Here is a 21,534-nt window from a genome sequence, read left to right on the forward strand (position 1 = left end):
TGATCAATTGGTAAGTCAACGCTGGGGCTAGTCAAGGGTTAATTGTGTCTGATTTACCTGATTGAGTTCACTGACCAAGTAACATACAGAGCTGATGAAGGGCAGCTGCTGTATCTATGGATTTTCAAGAAGCATTTGATAAAGTACCATATAACCGGACATATTCAAAAAACAGAGGCTGATGCTGTTGAAGGGAAAGTGGTAACTTGAGTACATAATCAACTCAGAGTCTGGAGGCAGAGACTAGTGGGAATCAGATATTTTTCTAAGTGGAATGAAGTAGGATTTGTCTGAAGATCATTGCTTTTCCTGTGATATATGTGATGCACCATCAATTGGACTCGAGTCATGAAGTAGTTCCAAACAACAGGCTTTAATACACTAGATGTGTGCTCGGCAGTAGACGCACAGAGAAAGGTCGACTGCCAGCCGGTATGAGGTCTTATACCCCGCCTCATAGGCAGAGCTACCAACCTCTTAGCCAATCAGCGGGTAGTCACATGACTAGCCTCAGCCAATTGGCAGAGAGGCACATGACTTGCCTGAGCCAATGGGCAGCGAGTCTTCTGCACCAATGGAAGCATGATTCTAAGGTACCGTAATCTCCCTAGTCATACTACCACATTCACCCCTTGTGGAGAAAGAAGCAGGTGGGGGGGGGGGGAGAGAAGCGGGAGAGAGAAGGTGGGGTGCGTGTGCCCCGTAAGACTGGGAGTATGACTAGAGATAATTCAAGTTGTACCGAGGTATCTTATGGCTGCCCACTAGCCCGCGACGAACGTGCAAAAACAATATCACCGCACACAGTGTATAATCGAACAACAATGTAAAACAATGGAAAATAAATATGCAAAAAAACATGTGCACGAACACAAGGAGTCCATAAAGTCCATCAGAACATCAAATTGACTCGATCAGCCGGGTGGGTGCCTTCGATGTCCTGCTGGACCTGCGCAGCGGAGCCGGTGATGTTGGAGCGGTGGTCGTCCGTGACTCCGGGAGCGGCGGTCGTGGTACTGTGTCCGTACCCCTGGTCAGTGCTAGTGGTGGCCGGGCCAGGGGAGGGGGTTCCTGTGCGCTGGGTCTCGGGGGCGCTGGGGGCGGTTTGGACTGGAGGGGGGGTGTTGGTGCTGGGGGTTGTGGCCGCATGCCGGTGGGTGCCAGGTCCCGAAGGGAGACAATGTCCTGTCGTCCGTCGGGATACTCCACATACGCATACTGCGGGTTAGCGTGGAGTAACTGGACTCGTTCAACCAACAGGCCGGACTTGTGCACCCGCACGTGTTTCCGGAGCAAGATGGGCCCGGGGGTGGCCAGCCAGGTTGGGAGCGGGGTTCCCGAGGACGACTTCCTGGGGAAAACAAGAAGACGTTCGTGAGGTGTTTGATTCGTGGCAGCACAGAGGAGAGTCCGAATAGAGTGGAGGGCGTCTGGGAGGGCCTCTTGCCAGCGGGAGACTGGGAGACACCTGGACCGCAGAGCCAGCAGGACGGTCTTCCAGACCGTACCGTTCTCCCTCTCGAGCTGACTGTTACCCCGGGGGTTGTAACTGGTCATCCTGCTAGAGGCTATGAGCAGGAATTGACGCAGCTCGTCACTCATGAGGGGCTGGTTTAGCTCACTCGGCTAAATCTCTGGCTTTATAAAGCAGACCAAGGCAGGCCAGCAGCACGGTTCGATTCCCGTACCAGCCTCCCCAAACAGGCACCGGAATGTGGCGACTAGGGGATTTTCACAGTAACTTCATTGAAGCCTACTCGTGACAATAAGCGATTTTCATTTAATTCATGAAGGAGGACCCCCCGGTCGCTGTGGATGTACGCGGGGTAACCGAACAGGGAGAAAATGGAGTGGAGGGCTTTTATTATGGTTGTCGTGGTCATGTCAGGACAGGGGATGGCAAACGGGAAGCGGGAGTACTCATCAATCACATTTAAGAAATATGTGTTGCGGTTGTTGGAGGGGAGGGGACCTTTGAAGTCCATGCTGATACGTTCAAAGGGGCGGGAAGCCTTTATCAGATGCACCTGCTCGAGGCGGTAAAAGTGCGACTTGCACTCTGCGCATATGTGGCAGTTCCTGGTCACCGTCCTGACCTCCTCGATGGAGTAGGGCAGGTTGCGGGACTTACTGAAGTGGAAGAAGCGGGTTACCCCTGGATGGCCGAGGTCCGCGTGGAGGGTTTGGAGGTGGTCCACCTGTGTGTTGGTGCAGATACCGCGGGACAGGGCATCAGGAGGCTCGTTGAGCTCCCCAGGACGATACAAGATATCATAGTTGTACGTGGACAACTCGATCCGCCACCGCAAGACCTTGTCATTCTTGATCTTGCCCCTCTGTGCATTATCAAACATAAAGGCCACTGACCGTTGGTCTGTGAGGAGGGTGAACCTCCTGCCGGCCAGATAGTGCCTCCAGTATCGCACAGCTTCGACTATGGCCTGTGCCTCCTTTTCCACCGAGAAATGGCGGATTTCGGAAGCGTGGAGGGTCCGGGAGAAGAAGGCCACGGGTCTGCCCGCTTGGTTCAGGGTGGCCACCAGAGCTACGTCAGACGCATCGCTCTCGACCTGGAATGGGAGGGACTCGTCGATAGTGCGCATCGTGGCCTTTGCAATGTCTGCTTTGATGCGGCTGAAGGCCTGGCGGGCCTCCATCGACAGGGGGAACGTGTTGGACTGGATGAGGGGGCGGGCTTTGTCAGCGTCGTTAGGCACCCACTGGCCATAATAGGAAAAGAAGCCCAGATAGCGTTTGATAGCTTTGAGGAAGTTGGGAAGGGGAAGTTCCATTAGGGTGCGCATGCGTTCGGGGTCGGGGCCTATCACTCCGTTACACACTATGTAGCCGAGGATGGCTAGATGGTCGGTGCTGAACACGCACCTATCCTTATTATACGTGAGGTTAAAGAGTTTTGCGGTACGGAGGAATTTGCGGAGGTTGGTGTCGTGGTCCTGCTGGTCATGGCCGCAGCTGGTGACATTGTCGAGATACGGGAAGGTTGCCCGTAAACCGTATTGGTCGACCATTCGGTCCATCTCCCTTTGGAAGACCGAAACCCCATTTGTGACACCGAATGGAACCCTTAGAAAGTGGTAGAGCCGCCCATCCGCTTCGAACGCGGTGTACTTTCGGTCACTCGTGGGGATGGGGAGCTGGTGGTCAGCGGACTTAAGGTCCACAGTGGAAAAGACCTTGTACTGCGCGATCCTGTTAACCAGGTCGGAGATACGGGGGGGAGGATAAGTGTCCAGCTGCGTAAACCTGTTTATGGTCTGACTGCAGTCAATGACCATCCGGTTTTTCTCCCCAGTCCTAACCACCAGCACTTGTGCTCGCCAGGGGCTGTTGCTAGCCTCTATGACTCCTTCCTTCAGAAGCCTTTGGACCTTGGATCTGATGAAGGTCTGGTCCTGGGCACTGTACCGTCTGCTCCTGGTGGCGACGGGTTTGCAATCCGGGGTGAGATTTGCAAACAAGGAAGGGGGGTCCACATTGAGGGACGTGAGGCTGCAGACAGTAAGGGGGGAATAGGGCCGCCGAATTTGAAGCTTAAGCTCTGCAGGTTGCACTGCAAATCCAGCCCTAGGAGTGCCTGTGCGCAGAGGCGGGGAAGGACGAGGAGTTTATAGTTTTTAAAAACCCTCCCCTGGACCGTGAGGTCCGTCACGCAGCACCCGGTGATTTGGACTGAGTGCGAACCAGAGGCCAGAGCGATTTTGTGTTTTACTGGGTTAACGGGGAGCGCGCAGCGTCTTACCGTGTTGGGGTGGAGAAAACTCTCTGTGCTCCCAGACTCCAGTAGGCAGCTCGTCATGACCATTGAGGAGGATCTGTGTGGTCGCCGTGGAAAGCGTGTGGGGCCATGATTGATCCAGCGTCACTGCGGCGAGTCGTGGCAGGAACTCGGAGTCGTCATCCATCATGGAGTATTCACTTGCAGGGTCCTCCAGGCCGAATCAAGATGGCGGCGCCCGTCGGCCGCACGTGGTGAGGGGTGAACAAAATGGCAGTGCCCGGGGCTCGCAAGTGGAGTCGGGGGCCCAAAATGGCGGTGCCCGGGGATCGCACGTGGCGTTGGGGGCCCAAAATGGCGGCGCCCGTCGGTCACTAGTGGCGGTGGGGGGTGGAGGCAGCGAGGTCCGCGGGCCGCATGGGGCCCTAGAGACGCTCAGGGGGGACCTGCGGTCGCTGTTCGGAATGGCAGCGACCGATTTTGACTGGTAGACAGCTGCATAGTGGCCCTTCTTGCCGCAGCTTTTACAAATTGCGGTGCAGGCCGGGCAGCACGGGCCGGGGTGCTTGGCCTGACCGCAAAAGTAGCAGCGGGGGCCCGTGGGCTTATCGGGGCGCCCTGCAGCGCAGGTGTAGGGGGGGCAGAATCGGCGGGGGCAAGGGGGGTTGCGTGCCACGCTGCCCAAGGGGCCGCCGCGCGGCCGGGGGCATACGCTCAGGCGTTGCGGTCAGCGACCTCCAAGGAGGATGCTAGGGTCCGTTCCTCAACGAGACTTAAAGTGTCCTTTTCCAGAAGCCTCTGGCGTATCTGGGATGATTGCATGCCTGCCACGAAGGCGTCCCTGATCAAGAGTTCGGTGTGGTCTTACTGCAGTGACCTGCGGGCAGGCGCAATTTCTCCCTAGGACAATGAGGGCCCGATAGAATTCGTCGAGAGACTCACCGAGGAACTGTTGCCTTGTTGCCAGGAGGTGCCGCGCGTAGACCTGATTCACTGCCTGATGAAATGTCCTTTCAGCAGATCCATAGCGGCGTCATAGTCCAGTTCATCCTCTAACAGAGAGTAGACGGCGGTGCCCACGCACGAGTGGAGAATGTGGAGTTTCTGTTCCCTTGTCGGGCGGTTTTCTGTTGTGGCGAGGTAGCTGTTAAAACATGCCAGCCAGTGTTTAAACATTGCTGATGCGTTGTTTGTAGTATGCGGGCTGATGCGGAGGCAGTCTGGCTTGATCCGTAGCTCCATTTCAAAATTCTAGTATATTAAATTGATGCACCATCAATTGGACTCGAGTCGTGAAGTAGTTCCAAACAACAGGCTTTAATACACTAGATGTGAGCTCGGCAGTAGACGTACAGAGAAAGGTCGACTGCCAGCCGGTATGAGTTCTTATACCCCGCCTCATAGGCAGAGCTACCAACCTCTCAGCCAATCAGCGGGTAGTCACATGACTAGCCTCAGCCAATTGGCAGAGAGGCACATGACTTGCCTGAGCCAATGGGCAGCGGGTCTTCTGCACCAATGGCAGCATGGTTCTAAGGTACCGTAATCGCACTAGCTATACTACCACAATATGTAAACAATCTTGGCGTAGGTATAGGTAATAAAATTTTCAAGGTTGCATTTGATTCTAAACTTGACAATGTAGAGAATAAGGATATAATCACAGACTTCGGAAGGGCATGAAGAATTGGTGAAATGGGCAGACATATGGCATGTGCAATTTAATGCATGAGATTGATATATTTAGGGAAGGATAAAATGAGGAGGCAGTCCAGTTGAAACAGGCTAATTTTGAAGGGGGCAAGGGCAAGAGCAGAGGGACCTGGCCATGCTTCACAAATCCTTGAAGGTAACATCGCACATTGATAAGGCAATTAAGAAAGTGTATGAGATATTTGGCCTCATAAATAGGGCACCAAAACAAGGCAGTCCTTGATAAACCCATACAAATCAATCGGCCCGGCTCGGCTATCGTTTACAATTCACACTTCAAGAAGGACATCAAGGCCTTCGAGAAAGTATGGAGGAGGGTTATCACGGTTATCACGGATGAGGGACAGCAGAGATTGAAGAAGTTGGGAGTGCGTAAGACGATTTCATAGTTACACCGTGTAAAATTTTGTTCTGGAAAGAGATGCTGTTAACTTAGGATCATAAAATCACCCCGTCTCTGCGTGGGTTTCCTCCGGATGCTCCGGTTTCCTCCCACAGTCCAAAAGATATGCAGGTTAGGTGGATTGGCCATGCAAATTTCCTTCAGTGTCCAAAAAGGTTGGTTGGGGTTCCTGGGTTACGGGGATATCGTGGAGGTGTGGGCTTGGGTAGGATGCTCTTTCCAAGGGCAGGTGCATACCCGATGGGCTGAATGGCCACCTTCTGCACTGTAAATTCTCTGATTCCATGATCTAATGGTTCAACTCTGAACGTAACTCAATCACGCACTGGCATACAAGACACATCGGGAGGTCATGGAGATTGAACAACACCACGCCGTCCCATAAGATAGCAGCCTTCACACCAATGAGATCTGGCTATCCTTAATCAAGAAACACATGCTCCATTCTGCACAGTTGACCAGTCAGGAGCAAGAATGTTAACATGTATTGACACACTTAGGGCGCACTCTATCAGCCACATCCCGCCGGAATAGGAGAGGGATGAGGCTGTGAAATGCCGGGGAAGGCCTCACCTGTGTCCCCGACAGCCACAATGCCCGGGAGATCTAACCAGATCTTGCGGAACATCGAAACAACCTTTGAAGCAGGAATTGTTCTTATTGGAAGAGAGGATAAAGGTAGATCCGATAGATAGAGGTATTAATGATCATCAGGTGTCTTGTGGGAAGAAACTGGTTCCTCTGACAAGTGGCTCAGTCAACAGAGGTCAGAGAATGAAAATAATTGGCAAACGAACTAGAGGGGAAGCGAACAGAAATTATCCCACACCCACAGTGATTATTGTCTGGAACCTGAAAAGATGATGGAATCAGACTTTGTGGGATCTTTCAAAAGGCAACTGGACATGTACTTTAAAAGGAATAATTTGCAATGCTTTGAGGAAAAGGCTGGAGTGTGGGCCTACATTGGGCAGCTCCATTAGAGAGCTGGCACTTGCACAATAGTTTGACTTGTCCCTGCTCTGAACTTCTATGATTCCATAATGAGAACTGCTCAGAATTCACACAGCAGGACTGGAGATTACGGGGTTAACTCTAATGGTAGCTGCTGAGAATGTGCGTCAGGAGCTCTGTCACAGTGATGTCAATTGAGCGTGAGGCATATAAGAGATCAGCTGAGGCTACGTCCCTGTCTTATTTAACCTTTATAAATAGTCGGCATGTAAATAAGTATTTTTGAAGAAAGGACCATGGCCTCCAGCAGGATTTCTTCTCGAGTAAGAAGCCCGAGATAACGAATCCTGAGATAAGCCCACCGTAGAAGAAGGACTCACTAATGGAGCTTTGTGCACATTTTGAAGACGATTTGAAAACCCCAGCCTCAGACCTGGGTGTACGGGGCACATTTTCAAATCTTGGCAGTGTTGTGAATTGTGAGGAGGATAGTGATAGACTTCAGGAGGACATAAACTGCTGGAATGGGTGAACAGAATGCAGATGAAATTTAAGATAGAGAAATATGAAGTGGTACAGGAAGAGCATGGAGAAGCAATATTAACTAAAGTATACACAGGAAAGGAGAGAGATGTGGGTGGTATATGGAGACAAATCATTAGGATAGGCGAATGTGGTTAAGGTATACAGGATCCTGACCTTTTTAAATTGAGGCATAGAGTACAACAGCAAAGATGTCATGATGACATTTGTAAAACACAGGGGCCACAATTTTCCAGATGTTCCCACCAATGGGATCTTCTGGTCCCGCTGACAGTGAACTCCCGCCACGTTTTCCCCAGCAGCGGGAGGCGTATGGTGAAATAACGGGAAAACCCATTGGCAGCGGCAGGAACAGAAGATCTCGCCGCTGGCCAATAACAGACCACCTCTGCCACTACCAGACATGAGGAAAATCTGGCCCAGGATTTGGCCTCAATTGGAATGTTGCGTCCAATTCTGGGGTAGCACATTTTTAAAGAAGGATGAGAAGTCATTGACAAAGGTCCTGAAAAGAGTCACGAGAATTGGTCCAAGACGAGGGACTTCAGGATCTGGAATGAACTGTCTGAGAGTGCGGTGGAGGCAGATTTAAATATGGCTTTCAAAAGGGAATCGGACAAGCACCTGAAGATTAAAACATTGCAGAGTTGCAGAGAATGCGGGCCTAGCTAAATTACTCTGGCAGAGAGCGAGAGCGGAATCTATGGGCAGGAGGACCACCTTCTGTTCTGTCACAAAATGATTGAATTTAGTCAATCTTGGATTGAAGCTTAATCTCTTTTCCAAATTCCATTGGACAGGGATTTATTATTGAACGAGCTGGAAGGAGGGTCCTGCTCTGGAAAGGATACTGCTTCATGGCGCTGTGGATACTATTCCTGATCATCACCTTGTGTCTGAAGGTAGGTTCGAGAGATTGTGGAGGTAACATCTGGAAATATAATCACTTACAGGTAAAGATTTCATTCTGCCATTCCTGGTGGGGGTCACGGGAGCCTGTCTCAGGAAATGACTAACTTTAATGGTGCAGGATCTGGGTCTGGGAGGAGCCATTCCCAGTATAAAGGGAGTTTTTGTTCAATTTGTATCTCTTGAGAGTAGAAATTCCAAAGATCCTCCTAAACCTTTAAAAATGGCCAACTATAGGAAGGAGGTGATTGCCCTGGAAGGAGTACAGAGGAGTTTCACCAGGATGTTGCCTGGGGTGGAGCATTTATAATAATAATAACCTTTATTAGTGTCACAAATAGGCTTACATTAACACTGCTGTGAAGTAACTGTGAAAAGCCCCTAGTCGTCACATTCCGACGCCTGTTCGGGTACACAGAGGGAGAATTCAGAATCTCCAAATTACCTTACAACACGTCTTTTGGGACTTGAGGGAGGTACCCGGAGCACCCGGAATAAGCCCACGCAGACACGGGGAGAATGTGCAGACTCCGCACAGACAGTGACCCAAGCCGGAATCGAACCTGGGACCCTGGCGGTGTGAAGCAGCAGTGCTAACCACTGGGCTACCGTGCTGCCCAGAGATTAGATAGGCTTGGATTGTTTTCTTTAGATCAGAGAAGGCTGAGGGGAGATATAATTGAGGTGTATATGATTATGAGGGGTTGGACAGGGCAAATAGGAGGCAGCTGTTACCCTTAGTTGAGGGATCAGTCGCGAGGGGGCATACTTTTAGGGTGGGGCAGAGATTCCGGGGCGGTCAGTAACCAGTCGAGAATATTTTCAATTAAGTTACATAAAACCCGGGGCAAGTTTAAGAATTTCCTTTTAACCCAGTGAGTTGTTTTAATCTGGAGTCCATAGTCAGAAAGGGTGTGAGAAACCGATTCAATAGAAACTTTCAAAAGGGATGCATGGGCTTAGATCTTCTTCCATAAGGCGATTTGCCTTTCTCTGCAAGAACATTCTGGGCCAGGTTAAAGATTGGCCCAGAACTGCTTGGGCCAGAAACCCTCTCTGATCCAGATCAGAGATCAAATTACCCACGCCCATGGATTGTTTGGGTCTGTCTTCTGGTCGAGGATGCTGCAGAATTCAGGCAATGTGACAATCCTCTGACGGAGCTGCACAGAGATTCTTTGCAGCACGTATTCCAGCAAATAGAGTTTCAATGTCCCAAAGCCACTTTGAGAACCGATGGAGAAAAGTTAAGTGTGCACAGTAAAAGGGCGAGGGAGATGGGTGGCAATTGGGTGTCAAGAGAATGGGTGAGGGGGACGGTGGCCGTCAGGTGGGTGAGTGGTTAGGGGAGTGGATAGGGGATTCCCTTGTTCTGCATCACAAACCAGCTGTCTAGCCCACTGAGTTGAATCAGCTAGAGACCTCCGAGGGGTCCCTCAGTTCATCTTGGAGGTGGGGGGGGGGGTGGCAGCAGGGGAGGGGCGACAGCTGAGGGGTGGCTGTACCTCTGGGGTATATCCATCCGGGAACAGACGTTCTTGGGCCAATGTTTCTATTTACTTGTTCTAAAATCCCCACTAGAACCTTCCAATTGCCTAGCAAGGTAAGAAATAGGATCAGGTGTAGACGTTATGTCCCCTCGAGTCTGCTCCACATTTAATAAGGTCATAGCTGATCTGATTTGAGCCTCAATTCCCCTTTGCTGTTTGTTCCCCATACAGAGTAACCCTTGACTCCCCCAAACTTCAAGATTCTCAGTATCTCAGTTTTGTTATGGTGCAAAAGGAGGCCATTCTGCCAATCGTGCCTGCTCTCCAAACAAAGCATCACAACTTAGTGCCATTCCCCTGCCTTTCCCCATATACCTGTAAATTATTTCTATTCAAATAGTCATCTCATGTTCTCTTGAGTTCCTCAAATGCTCTGAATATATTCAACAGCTCAGCTCGACAGTTCTCTGGGGTAGAGAATCCCAAAGCTGCACAATCCTCTGAGAGAAGAACTTCTTCGTCCTCCCATCTTAAATTGGCAACCTCCTAACTCTGAAACTGTGTCTCCTAGTTATAGATTCCCCGATGAGGGGAAATGTTCTCTCAGCAGCCACCCCTGCCGAGAGCGTAGCCCCCTAAGGGACAGTGGTGAATTGGGGTGTCGGCGAAGAGATCAGCAGTGGTGGGGGGAGGGAGGCCTTGTGGTTACTGGACCTTAAGGGGGATGGAGACATGCCTGACGTTAAAAGGGAGCTGCTGATGGAGGGTCACTGCCACTGCCCCCCCCCCAATCTGATTTTCTTTGGGCTTCCCCCATACCTACACCTCCCCCCAGTCTCTGAATTGAGGCTGGTGGGAAGTGGTCAATAATTGGTCACTTGTGGGTCTCGATAGAGGAAAGGGTGGGCAGACTGTCCAAGGCATCACCCACCCCAGCGTAACATTAGAGAGGTGAGGGCGGGCGGGAACCCACAGGGAAGCCCTCCTGAGCAAGTTTATACTCATCAGCAAGCCCCGCCTCCCACACGAGTGGGGGAAGGTAAAATTCTGTCCTTTACGTCCTCCTCAGAGCTTTCTTTCTCTCTGACCTTTGTATTGTCAACAAATTTGGCTGCAACACAATCCAATTCATTAATGTAATCGACACCCCAGCACTGATCTCTGCGACACTCCATTAGCTACAGTTTGCCAACCTGAAAATCACCCATTCATCTTGGCTTTGTTTGCTGTTGGTCGGCTAGTCCTTTATGTTAGGGGGGGGGGGGGGGGTGAATGGGCATCCAGATTATATTGCTGGTGTGGGTAATGTACTGAGTCCGCCAACGGGCCACCAATACCATCAAACCAGCTTTTCAGAGGTGGTTCACCATTGGCTGGCGGTGAGATCTTCTGGTCATGCTGCTGTGAACGGGGTTTCCCATTGCTCCCCCCCCCCCCCCGCCCCCCGCCGGGAAACCCGTGACAGGGATCCGGCACCGGCAGGACGGGAAGATCTCACTGGCGGGAAGACAGTGAAATTTGATCGCATTGACAGTAACTAAAGTAAATCGATGAGTCTGAATGGCCACGGCAGCTGGAACAGGAAAATAACCTCAGCCTGAAAAGCGGACCGGTCATCCCTCATGTGACGGGGACAACTTGGTGTTTGACTTTGAACCAAGTCGGTGGTTTAGTGACAAACTCACATTGTTCATGTCTCTGCCATTTCCTTTCAGGAACGTTTCTTCTGGATGCCGTATTGTAGCCTGTTCTTCATCTTTGCTTACATCCTGACATTTGGAATGGGACCAGGTGGGTACCTGCTCAGACAGTTTGAAAGTGTTACACCTGGGCAAGGTCTGACAGAAGCAGTCACTATCCTGTCCGTTTGACAAGTACAGAGGTGAGATGTACATTGTACATGCATCAATATTCTCACTCACCTTGCACACTCCAAGAGAAACATGAACCATGATACACTGGAGAAGATTTTTCAGACACCTGTACTTGGGATTTTGGACTCACCGGAGCACAGGAGACTTGATCAGATCATACAATCTCTACAGTGCAGAAGGAGGCCATTCGGTCCATCAAGTCTGCACTGACCCTCTGAATAAGCACCCAACCTAGGCCCCCACCTCTGCCCTAGCCCCATAACTCCGGTCACTAGGGGGCAATTGTAGCAAAGCCAATCTGCCTAACCTTCACATCTTTGGACTGTGGGAGGAAACCCACACACACACCGGGAGAAAGTGCAAATCCACACAGATGGTCACCCAAAGCCGGAATTGCACCCGGGTCCCTGATGCTGTGAGGCAGCAGTGCTAACCACTGTGCTGCCGTCTCCAACATGCCCAATGACAATGGGCTGAGTCTTGTGGAGGCAATGGGGGGGATTTGAGGGTTGTCTCAACCTCTGGCCGGGGAGCCCTGAGTGACAGATCGCCTGCCAATCAGCCACTTGTCAGGCCAGCAGTGGGCGCCTTTCTCTGGGATTAAGGACCCTGAAGTAGAAGCCCCATCAGCCAATCAGTAGCCAGTAGCTCGATAGAGCAGCATCACCACTTGGGTGACTATAATTGTTCTATTGACCTTTTAAAATTTAATCTTTATGCCAAAATTGATTTCTCTTGTACCTGGACTCATATACATTTACATTTTCTAACAATGACACCAGGAGTAATGCTTCACTTTTCAGTGGGTTGCAATTATACAATTCTTATTTAGCAATTCATTCTGCCCTCGGCATTAAATTCTAACTTTTCCTCATGAGGATACAGCAGCTCAAGCTATTCAGAAAGCGGTGAGAGTCAACTTATTAATGAGACAGCAGAGACCTGGGGCAGGATCGGCGGGGCGGGAAACTCCGGCGGCAAGGAGTGGCGTGAACCACTCCGGCGTCGGGCCGCCTTGGGTCGGAATCCGGAATCCTCCGTACCTTCAGGGGCTAGGCCGGCACCGGGGTGGTTTGCACCGCGCCGGCTGGCGGGGAAGGGGATTGGCGCCACGCCAACTGGCGCCGAAGGGCCTCCGCCGGCTGCCGCGAGTTGGCGCATGCGCTGGAGCACCAGCGTGCGCTGGCATCATCCCAGCACATGCGCAGGAGGGGTTCAGCTTCACATCCGCCATGGCAGAGGACCACAGCGGCAGACGCAGAAGAATAGAATGCCCCCACGGCACAGGTCCGCCCACGGATCGGTGGGCCCTGATCGCGGGCCAGGCCACCGTGGGGGCACCTCCTGGGGCCAGATCTCCCCCCCCCCCGAGGACCCCGGAGGCCGCCCGCGCAGCTAGGTCCCGCCGGTAAGTACCAGGTCTAATTTACGCCAGCGGGACCGGCCGGAGAATCACTGAGGGGGCCGCTGCTAGCGGCCGCCAACCGGCGCGGCGCGATTCCCGCCCCTGCCAAATCCCTGGCGCCGGAGAATTCGGCAGCCGGCAGGGGCAGGTTTCACTCCCGCCCCCTCGGCGATTCTCTGATCCGACGTGGGGTCGTAGAATCCCACCCCAGGGTCTTCATCATGCCCTATTCCACAGAAACATTCACTCTCAAACCTCTAACGAGTTATGAAGCATTTTTGCCTACAATAAGGTCAAAAACAGGGATTATTCACTGAGAATGGGTCAGCTTCTATCGATTCAGAACCATTTGGAGACCTGAGAGAGGGGTGAAGACAATGAGTTCAAACACAAGAATTGTGTGGTTTTGTTTCCATATAACTGCGATATGTATCGATTTATGCGCGGCAGTGCTTTTTGTGTTTGACACACCGAGTTGGATCCCTGATCATGGGGTGCTGTATGTAGCACAGCGATTGTGGTATTGGATTGACTAATGATCAAATAACCTGAGCTCTAATCCTACCCTGGCAGCTCATGAGTTTACATCCAGTGACTTAAATAAGACTGAAATAGAAATCTTCCACAAGTGATGATGACCATGAGGCTACCAGATCCTTGTAAAAGCCCATCTGCCACCCTTACTTGGCCTGGTCTTCATGCCATGCTTAACTATCCTCTGGAAAGGTCTAGCAAACCACCCACTTGACCTTAAGTGTAATCTAGGATGGGCAATAAATGCTGACCTTACCAGTGACTCTCACAGTTAATGAATGCAAAAAGTTCAGGAGATAATTCTCCGCCGGCCTTATTCTCCGTTCCACCGGCAGCGCCCCCACACCCGGCGATGTGGAGTGGCCACAATGGGAAGTCCCATTGGCCACTGGCGGGAGAATCCAGCTGCCGGTGGGTGAGGGCGAAAATTCACCCCCAAGTCTTTTAAAATTGAGGGCTGGGATTCTCTGGTATCTGGCTGGCAGGACATACTGGCGCCAAGGAATGGCGTGCACCACTCCGGCGTCGGGCCGCCCGGAAGGTGCGGAATCCTCCTAAGCCGGCGCTGGAGTGGTTGGCGCAGCACCAACTAGTGTCAAAGAGCCTCCGCTGGCCGACGCAAGTTGGCGCATGCGCAGGAGCGCCAGCGTGTTCCCAGAACCGCTGCCGTGATTCCTGTGCATGCGCAGGGGGTTTCTTCTCCGCGCCGACCATGGCGGAGCTTTACACAGGTCGGCGTGGAGGGTAAGAGTGCCCCCATGGCACAGGCCCACCTGCAGATCGGTGGGCCCCGATCGCGGGGCAGGCTACCGTGGGGGCTTGCCCACGGGGCCGGATCCCCCCGCGCCCCCCGAGGATTCCGCAGGCCGCCCTCAGAGCCGGGTCCCGCCGGTATAGACCAAGTCTAATCCACACCGGCGGGACTGATGCACCATCAATTGGACACGAGGCGAAGATGCGATCCAAACAAAAGGCTTTAATACACAAGATGTGTGCCCGGCAGCAGACGTACAGAAGAATGGCCGACTGCCGGGGCACACGGGTTCTTATATCCCGCCCTGTAGGCGGAGCTACCTACCTCTCAGCCAATCGGCTGAGAGGCACATGACTTACCTGGGCCAATGAGCAGCGAGTCCTCTGCACCAATGGCAGCTCACCTCTGTAGGTACCGTAATACCCCTAGTCATACTACCACAGGGACTAGCCAAGAACGGGCGGCCGCTAGGCCCATCGGGGAACGAAGAATCACCGGGGGGGCCACTGGCAACGGCCCCCAACCGACATGGTGCGATCCCCGCCCCTGCCAAAAAACCGGCGCCAGCAAATTCAGCAGCCGGTGTCAGAGCAGCGGGGCGAATCCTGCCCGAGAAGTCTGACTGCAGTGATCAGAGAGGGGTGGATAGACCAGACACTACATTAACCATTAACATAAACAGCCATAGTATCTACCTTATAATTTAGTGCAACCGCTTCTCTTCCTTTGCCAATTTGAAGAGAAATAGTTAAGTTTAGAATGACTGTAAAATTAAGGGTGTCATTGCGACTGTTTCCTTCTCTACTTAGTGTTTAAGATGTCTAGATGGCAGTTTTGGGTGAGTTTGTGTGTCTGTATTTATTTAAATGTCCTGTTTCACAGCTTTATTTATGATCACCAGATTTCTACCACTGTCTGAGGGAAAGTTTAGTGTCTGTGAATGTCGCCGTCAGTTTTAGCACTGAAGATGGCCTCTTGCTGTGCGAGCAGAGGATGTTGCTGCCCCCTGGTAAAACAAAGGCGCCTCTCCAAATGAGAGCCCAGTGACGTCTGAAGTTTTTTTTAACAAAAGCTGCAGCTGCAGAGAATGTGAAATGGAAACAGGAAACACTGGGAAAACATACAGGCCAGAATTTTCAGGTCACTTCTGTCGGCAGGATCTCTCGTCCCCATCGAAGTCGAACAATATTTGAATGGCTCTCCCCATCCTCCCGACCACAGGAGAAGACAGTTAACATCTTAAATTGATGACCTTTCAGTTAATCTCGAGAGAGTGCCACCTCACTCAATGCTATCGACCTCTGTCAGCTTTTCCAGGTTGGCGATGTTCCCTGAGTTATCATATGTGTGATGAGATGATTAATGATCCTTTGTTCTTAACCCAGGTAGCGTCACTGGAGTTGTGCCTTTGGAAATATTCACTCAGTCTAACCGATCTATTGCGGTAGTGGCAGCGAATTCCCTACAGTGGCTCTCTCTCTTTGGCCTGGGATTGGTTTTCCCATTTGTCATTGTAAGTTCAAGTTTGAATCTTTTAGAATAACCACCTAATCGTCTGGGACAAGGCACTGACTTGTGCTCGAGTGTGGGAGTCTGTGACAAGCCTATTATTCATGAAATTACCAAATACATTACATGGAAGAAGTGCTTGCCAGTGACAATGCAAGAAGATTTATGTCTGACACATGAGAGGAAGCAGAAACCTGAATCAATTACATAGTGTGTCATAGGGTCATTTCTACTTATTAAAATTGAATTTTCTTGAATGACTTGGGGAAGAATCTATTCTTCGGCGTCACGGTGGCACAGTGGTTAGCACTGCTGCCTCACAGCTCCAGAGGCCCCAATTCAACTCCGACTTTGGGTCACTGTCTGTGCAGAGTCTGCACGTTCTCCCCGTGTCTGCGTGGGTTTCCTCCGGGTGCTCCGGTTTCCTCCCACAGTCCAAAGACGTGCAGGTTAGGTGGATTGGCTATGATAAATTGCCCTTAGTGTCCAAAAATGGTTAGGTGGGGTTATGGGGATAGGGTGGAGGTGTGGGCTTAGGTAGGGTGCACTTTCCAAGGGCCGGTGCAGACTCGATGGGCCGAATGGCCCCTTTCTGCACTGTAAATTCTGACTGTGTGGAGTTTGCACTTTCCCCCCATGTCTGCGTGGGTTTCCTCCGGGTGCTCCGGTTTCCTCTCGCAGTCCAAAGATGTGCAGTTTAGGTGGATTGGCCATGCAAAATTGCATGGTTACAGTGATAGGGTGGGTGCGTGGACATGGGTGGGTTGCTCCTTCAGAGGGGCTCCTTCAGAGGGTCATTGCAGACTCAATGGGCCTTCTGCACTTTAGGGATTCTATTCTAGGAAACAAATTACCCACAGCCGGGAGTCAAGAATAGTGCACTCTGCATATGTGCTTTCTAACCTGGGATCCAGTCGAGGAATTTAGGTGGTTTATATACAGAGTAACAGGTATTTATAATAATAATCTTTATCAGTGTCAAAAGTCATTAACACTGCAATGATGTTACCGTGAAAATCCCCTAGTCGCCACATTCCGGCACCTGTTCGGATACACTCGAGAGAGAGAATTCAGAATGTCCAATTCACCTAACAGCACATCTTTTGAGTCTTGTGGGAGGAAACTGTGGTGTTGTGCATCACTGTAAATACACAAGGGGTTAATGTCAATACACTTAGACTAATTAGACACTAGAGGGAGCACCAGAGACATGACACACAGACATTCCACCAATAGGCCAGTAAGATAGGACATGACCAATGGGCATTCAAGACACACACAGAGGTGACACTACCACAGGAGGGCATTACACCAACCCATATATAAGGACACAGCACACACGATCTTCCTCTTTCCAGTGAAGACGCTTAGTGAGTACATAGGGTTGATTCAACACATCACACCCACCACGTGGATTGTAGCAGACTGGTTAGATCGTCTGGGTAGCTTTTGCAGGATTAACAGGAGAGTCAAATCCAAGTAGGAGAATCGTTCAAAGTTCAATAAATGTGTTAAAGCTATCTCCAAGTCTGAACCTTCCTTTGTCAGAGTGCACATCAAGGAAGCAGCTTATGCTATGTCAAGAGCATAACAAAACATGGAACCAAGTAGTGAACTGTTTAAATCCATATAGTTACAACTCAGCAAACAGTGACTACCAGCAGCAGCACCCAGGCAAGATGATGTTCAAGATTCCGGTTCCACAGCAGCTCAGGTACCAAGGCAATCTCAGTGAAAACTGGCGTTGGTTCAGGCAGAGGTTCGAGATCTACCTGGTAGCGTCCGACCTAGATGGCGTGGCGGATGCAGAGAAAATAAAGCTTCTACTTACCATCGCGGGTCCAGAAGCAGCTGAAATCTTCCAGACCTTCAAATACTTAAAGGAGAAAAACAAGAGCGATTTTCAGGCAGACCTGGACAAATTCCAAGAATTCTGCGAGGAACATACAAGAAAAAACAGTAAAAGAGGCGCCAACACTCACCACGAGGTAGGGCTTGCAGCAACAAACGGCAGTTTTGATTTGCAGCCATCTTGGTAAAGGTGCTGCACATGCGCAGTTGCACGAAGAGCGCACAGAACGGGAAGGTCCCAAGTAAAGGAACAGCGATTTGCTCAATCAGTTCCTACGCTCTACGTCACACGCTTCATGACGTCAAAGGCACTGGACCACGCCCACTTAAAGGGGAAATGTCCCAAAACACGGGAAAATTTTTTTTAGCGCCGTAAAACCCGATTCTTTCACCTGGAACTGTTATGTTCCTAGAAGTCGTTCAGCAGTTGAAGGATGGTTTATTGTGCTCCACAATAAATTACTTCATTAGCTTTTACTTACAGAATGGCACTTGTAAAGATACTGCTTTTCTATGCTCTGCAACTAGGCCTAACCACTTGCAGCCCTGAGCTCAACATCCGTCCTGTCCTGCTCCCCTGTCTCTCCAGCCAAAGTGAACGAGGGAGGGCCTTCGGCGTCACTCTTATATGTCCCCGTGCTGCCCCCTGGTGGTACTTCCATTTCCCATCAGCCCCTTCTGTACACACTCAGGCGAGGATCACTACATCCCCCTTTTTCACTTTTTTTTTAGTTGCAGAGCTGTAACTAAACACAAATTCAAACACAGTTAGGTTTATACACACGACAAGGCAGAGCAATGATATTGTCAATCCATGTTCATAAGTTCAGACGGTTGGGTGCATGTCTGATCCGGCTAGACCTCCTGAGTGGGCATGGAGATCCAGAGTCTTTTACGTCCATTTGGACACCTGCTGCTGGAGTTCCAGGACATTGCATGACAGCGTCCTGCAGATCTAGTGTTGGAAATACCTGTCGACAAGGTGTAACTTTTAGAAGGTCTCGGCGATTTCGTCGAAACAGTGTTCCATCGTCAGACTGCACAACATAGGATCGTGCCGATATTTGGCGGAGAACCGTCGCCATTTTAGACCAGCCCCCAGCCGGGTGTCGCAACCTCACCGTATTGTCGATTGCCAACGGATGCAGTACTTTTGCCTGCTGGTCATAGTGCTGCTTTTGCACTTGACGTTGGTGACGCATCTTATCCAGGACAGGCGAGTGATCGGGATTGGTGAATTGTAGTGCCGGTAATGTTGTCCGCACATCTCTGTTGAAGAGCATTTGAGCCGGTGATAGTCCAGAGCTCAAAGGTGACGAACGGTATGACAAGAGGGCCAAGTGTATGTCGGACTTTGAGTTGCAGCCTTGCTGATTAGTTGTTTGATAATGTGGACACCTTTCTCCACCCTGCCATTCGATTGCGGAAAGTGTGGACTCGACGTTATATGCTTGAAGTTGTAGTGCTTGGCGAAGTCCGTCCACTCCCAGCTGGCAAAACAAGGACCATTGTTGGACATGACCATCCGTGGGATGCCATGCCTGGAGAAGGTTTCTTTGCAGGCCTTGATGACTGATGCCTCTGTGAGATCCGGGAGTTTCAGTACTTCCGGAAAGTTGGAGTAGTAGTCGATGAGCAGAACATAGTTGCGGCCCATGGCGTGGTACAAGTCAATGCCAACTTTGTCCCACGGTGACGTGGCCATCTCCTGCTGCTGCAGTGGCTCCTTGCATTATGCCGGTCGATGTCTTTGACACGTGTCACAGGTGAGCACCATGTTCGTTATGTCCTCGTTTATCCCTGGCCAGTAAACGGATTGTCGTGCTCTCCTTTTGCACTTTTCGGCACCAAGGTGCCCCTCATGAATCCTGTGGAGGATGTCCGCCCAGAGCGCCATTGGGATGACGATTCTGTCATTCCGCAGTATTATGCCATCCACCATGGACAGTTCAGTCCTGACGTTTTGGAATTGTGGGCACCGCCCATTTGGCCAGCCATGCTGAAGGTTGTGTATGACTTGAAGGAGGGTGGCCTCCTCCTGTGTCGCCTGACGAATTTGCTGCAGCCTCTCGTCCGTTGCTGGGAGTGTCTCCTTGCACCACTGTGCATGAGCTTCCACATCATTGATGGAAGCCAGTGGCGGGTTGTCAGCGTCCATGGCTCGTGATAATGTGTCAGTTATCACAAGGTCCTTGCCAGGGGTGTAGACCAGCGTGAAGTCGTACCTTCGCAACTTCATCATCATGCGTTGTAGGCGCGGTGTCATATCATTTAGATCTTTGTCGATGATGTTTACCAGCGGCCTATGATCAGTTTCCACGAGAAACATGGGGAGACGGTACACATAGTGGTGGAATTTGGTCACGCCTGTGATCAGCCCTAGGCACTCCTTCTCTATCTGTGCATACCTGCACTCTGTGCCGGTCATCACTCGTGAAGCGTAAGCCACTGGGACCCAGTCCGACTGGTCATTCTGTTGCAGTAGCACCGCACCAATTCCATGTTGACTGGCGCCGGTGGAGATCTTTGTAGGTTTTGCCGGGTCAAAAAATGCCAGCGTTGGAGCTGCCATCAACTGGTGCTTCAGATCATCCCATTCATCTTGGTGATCTTGGGTCCAGGCAAACTCCGTGTCCTTCCGTATCACTTACCTTAACGCCGTCGTCTGTGCTGCTAGGTTCGGTATGAATTTGCCGAGGAAGTTGATGAATCCCAGGAAAGTTAGCACCGCTTTCTTGTCCTGTGGTCTCTGCATGCTCTGAATTGCTGCGATCTTCTCAGCGTCCGGCTTGACCCCGTGCTCTGATATTGTGTCACCCAGGAAGGTCAGAGAGGACCGTGCGAAGGTGCACTTGGCCCGGTTGAGCTTCAGTCCAAAGTGGTGGATCCTTTGGAAGACTTGCTTCAACCTCGCAATGTGGTCTTCCTCTGTCGTTGACCATATTATGACGTCATCAACATAGACACGGACGCCTTCAATGCCTTCTATCATCTGCTCCATTATTCTGTGAAATATTTCGGATGCAGATATAATGCCAAAGGGCATCCGATTATAACAGTACCTTCCAAACGGTGTGTTGAAGGTACACAGCAGGCGGCTGGACTCATCGAGCTGCATTTGCCAGAAGCCCTGTGAGGCATCAAGCTTGGTGAAGATGCGAGCTTGTGCCATTTCGCTCTTTATCTCCTCTCGCTTGGGGATAGGGTAGTGTTCCCTGCGAATGTTCTTGTTCAAGTCCTTGGGATCTAAACAGATCCGGAGTTCATCAGACGGCTTCTTAACACACACCAGCGAGCTGACCCAGTCAGTCGGCTGTGTGACTTGTGATATAATGCCTTGAGATTGGAGACGTTGAAGTTCAGCTTTTAGCTTGTCCCGCAATGGAACCGGGACCCTCCGTGGGGCATGAACGACCGGTATGGCATCCTTTTTGAGCAGGATTTTGTATTTGTAGGGTAGCGTACCCATGCCAGAGAAGACGTCGGGGTACCCGCTGAGTAGCAGCTGTATGTCATCGGCAATGCGTGATGATTCAGCCGTGTGCATGAAGATCCTTTGAATTAGCCGCAAATCCTTGCAGGCTTGAGCACCTAGCAGTGAGGATCTTTTGTCATCTACAATTTCAAATCGTAGTCCTGTTGTGACTGTCTTGTTGGCAACTTGTAGGTGGCAGGATCCCTTTGAGGTGATCAGGTTTCCGTTGTAGTCAGTGAGCTTGCATGCGGCAGGTAACATCTCGTGCGTCCCTAGGACGGATGCGAGATCTTTGCTCGTCATCAAGTTTGCGGACGCTCCCGTGTCCAGCTTGAACGTGATGGGGAAGTCATTGACTTGCACCGTAGCTCTCCATTCGCTTGT

General features: G+C 51.1%; 1 protein-coding gene across 2 annotated transcripts in view; it reads left to right on the forward strand.

Moving 5' to 3' along the window:
• Positions 1 to 21,534, forward strand: part of LOC119977378 (solute carrier family 2, facilitated glucose transporter member 11-like) — a 111,564-nt gene that overhangs the window by 82,285 nt on the left and 7,745 nt on the right. Inside the window, exons 9-11 of one of the 2 annotated variants that reach the window (XM_038818226.1) lie at positions 8,150 to 8,251; positions 11,464 to 11,539; positions 15,701 to 15,828. In XM_038818226.1, coding sequence (XP_038674154.1) covers positions 8,150 to 8,251; positions 11,464 to 11,539; positions 15,701 to 15,828 — 306 coding nt within the window. The remainder of the gene's footprint in view (positions 1 to 8,149; positions 8,252 to 11,463; positions 11,540 to 15,700; positions 15,829 to 21,534) is intronic. The other variant, XM_038818233.1, reaches the window with a different exon arrangement.

This window comes from Scyliorhinus canicula, chromosome 1 (genome assembly GCF_902713615.1).
Source record: "Scyliorhinus canicula chromosome 1, sScyCan1.1, whole genome shotgun sequence".
Classification (NCBI taxonomy): Eukaryota; Metazoa; Chordata; class Chondrichthyes; order Carcharhiniformes; family Scyliorhinidae; genus Scyliorhinus; species Scyliorhinus canicula.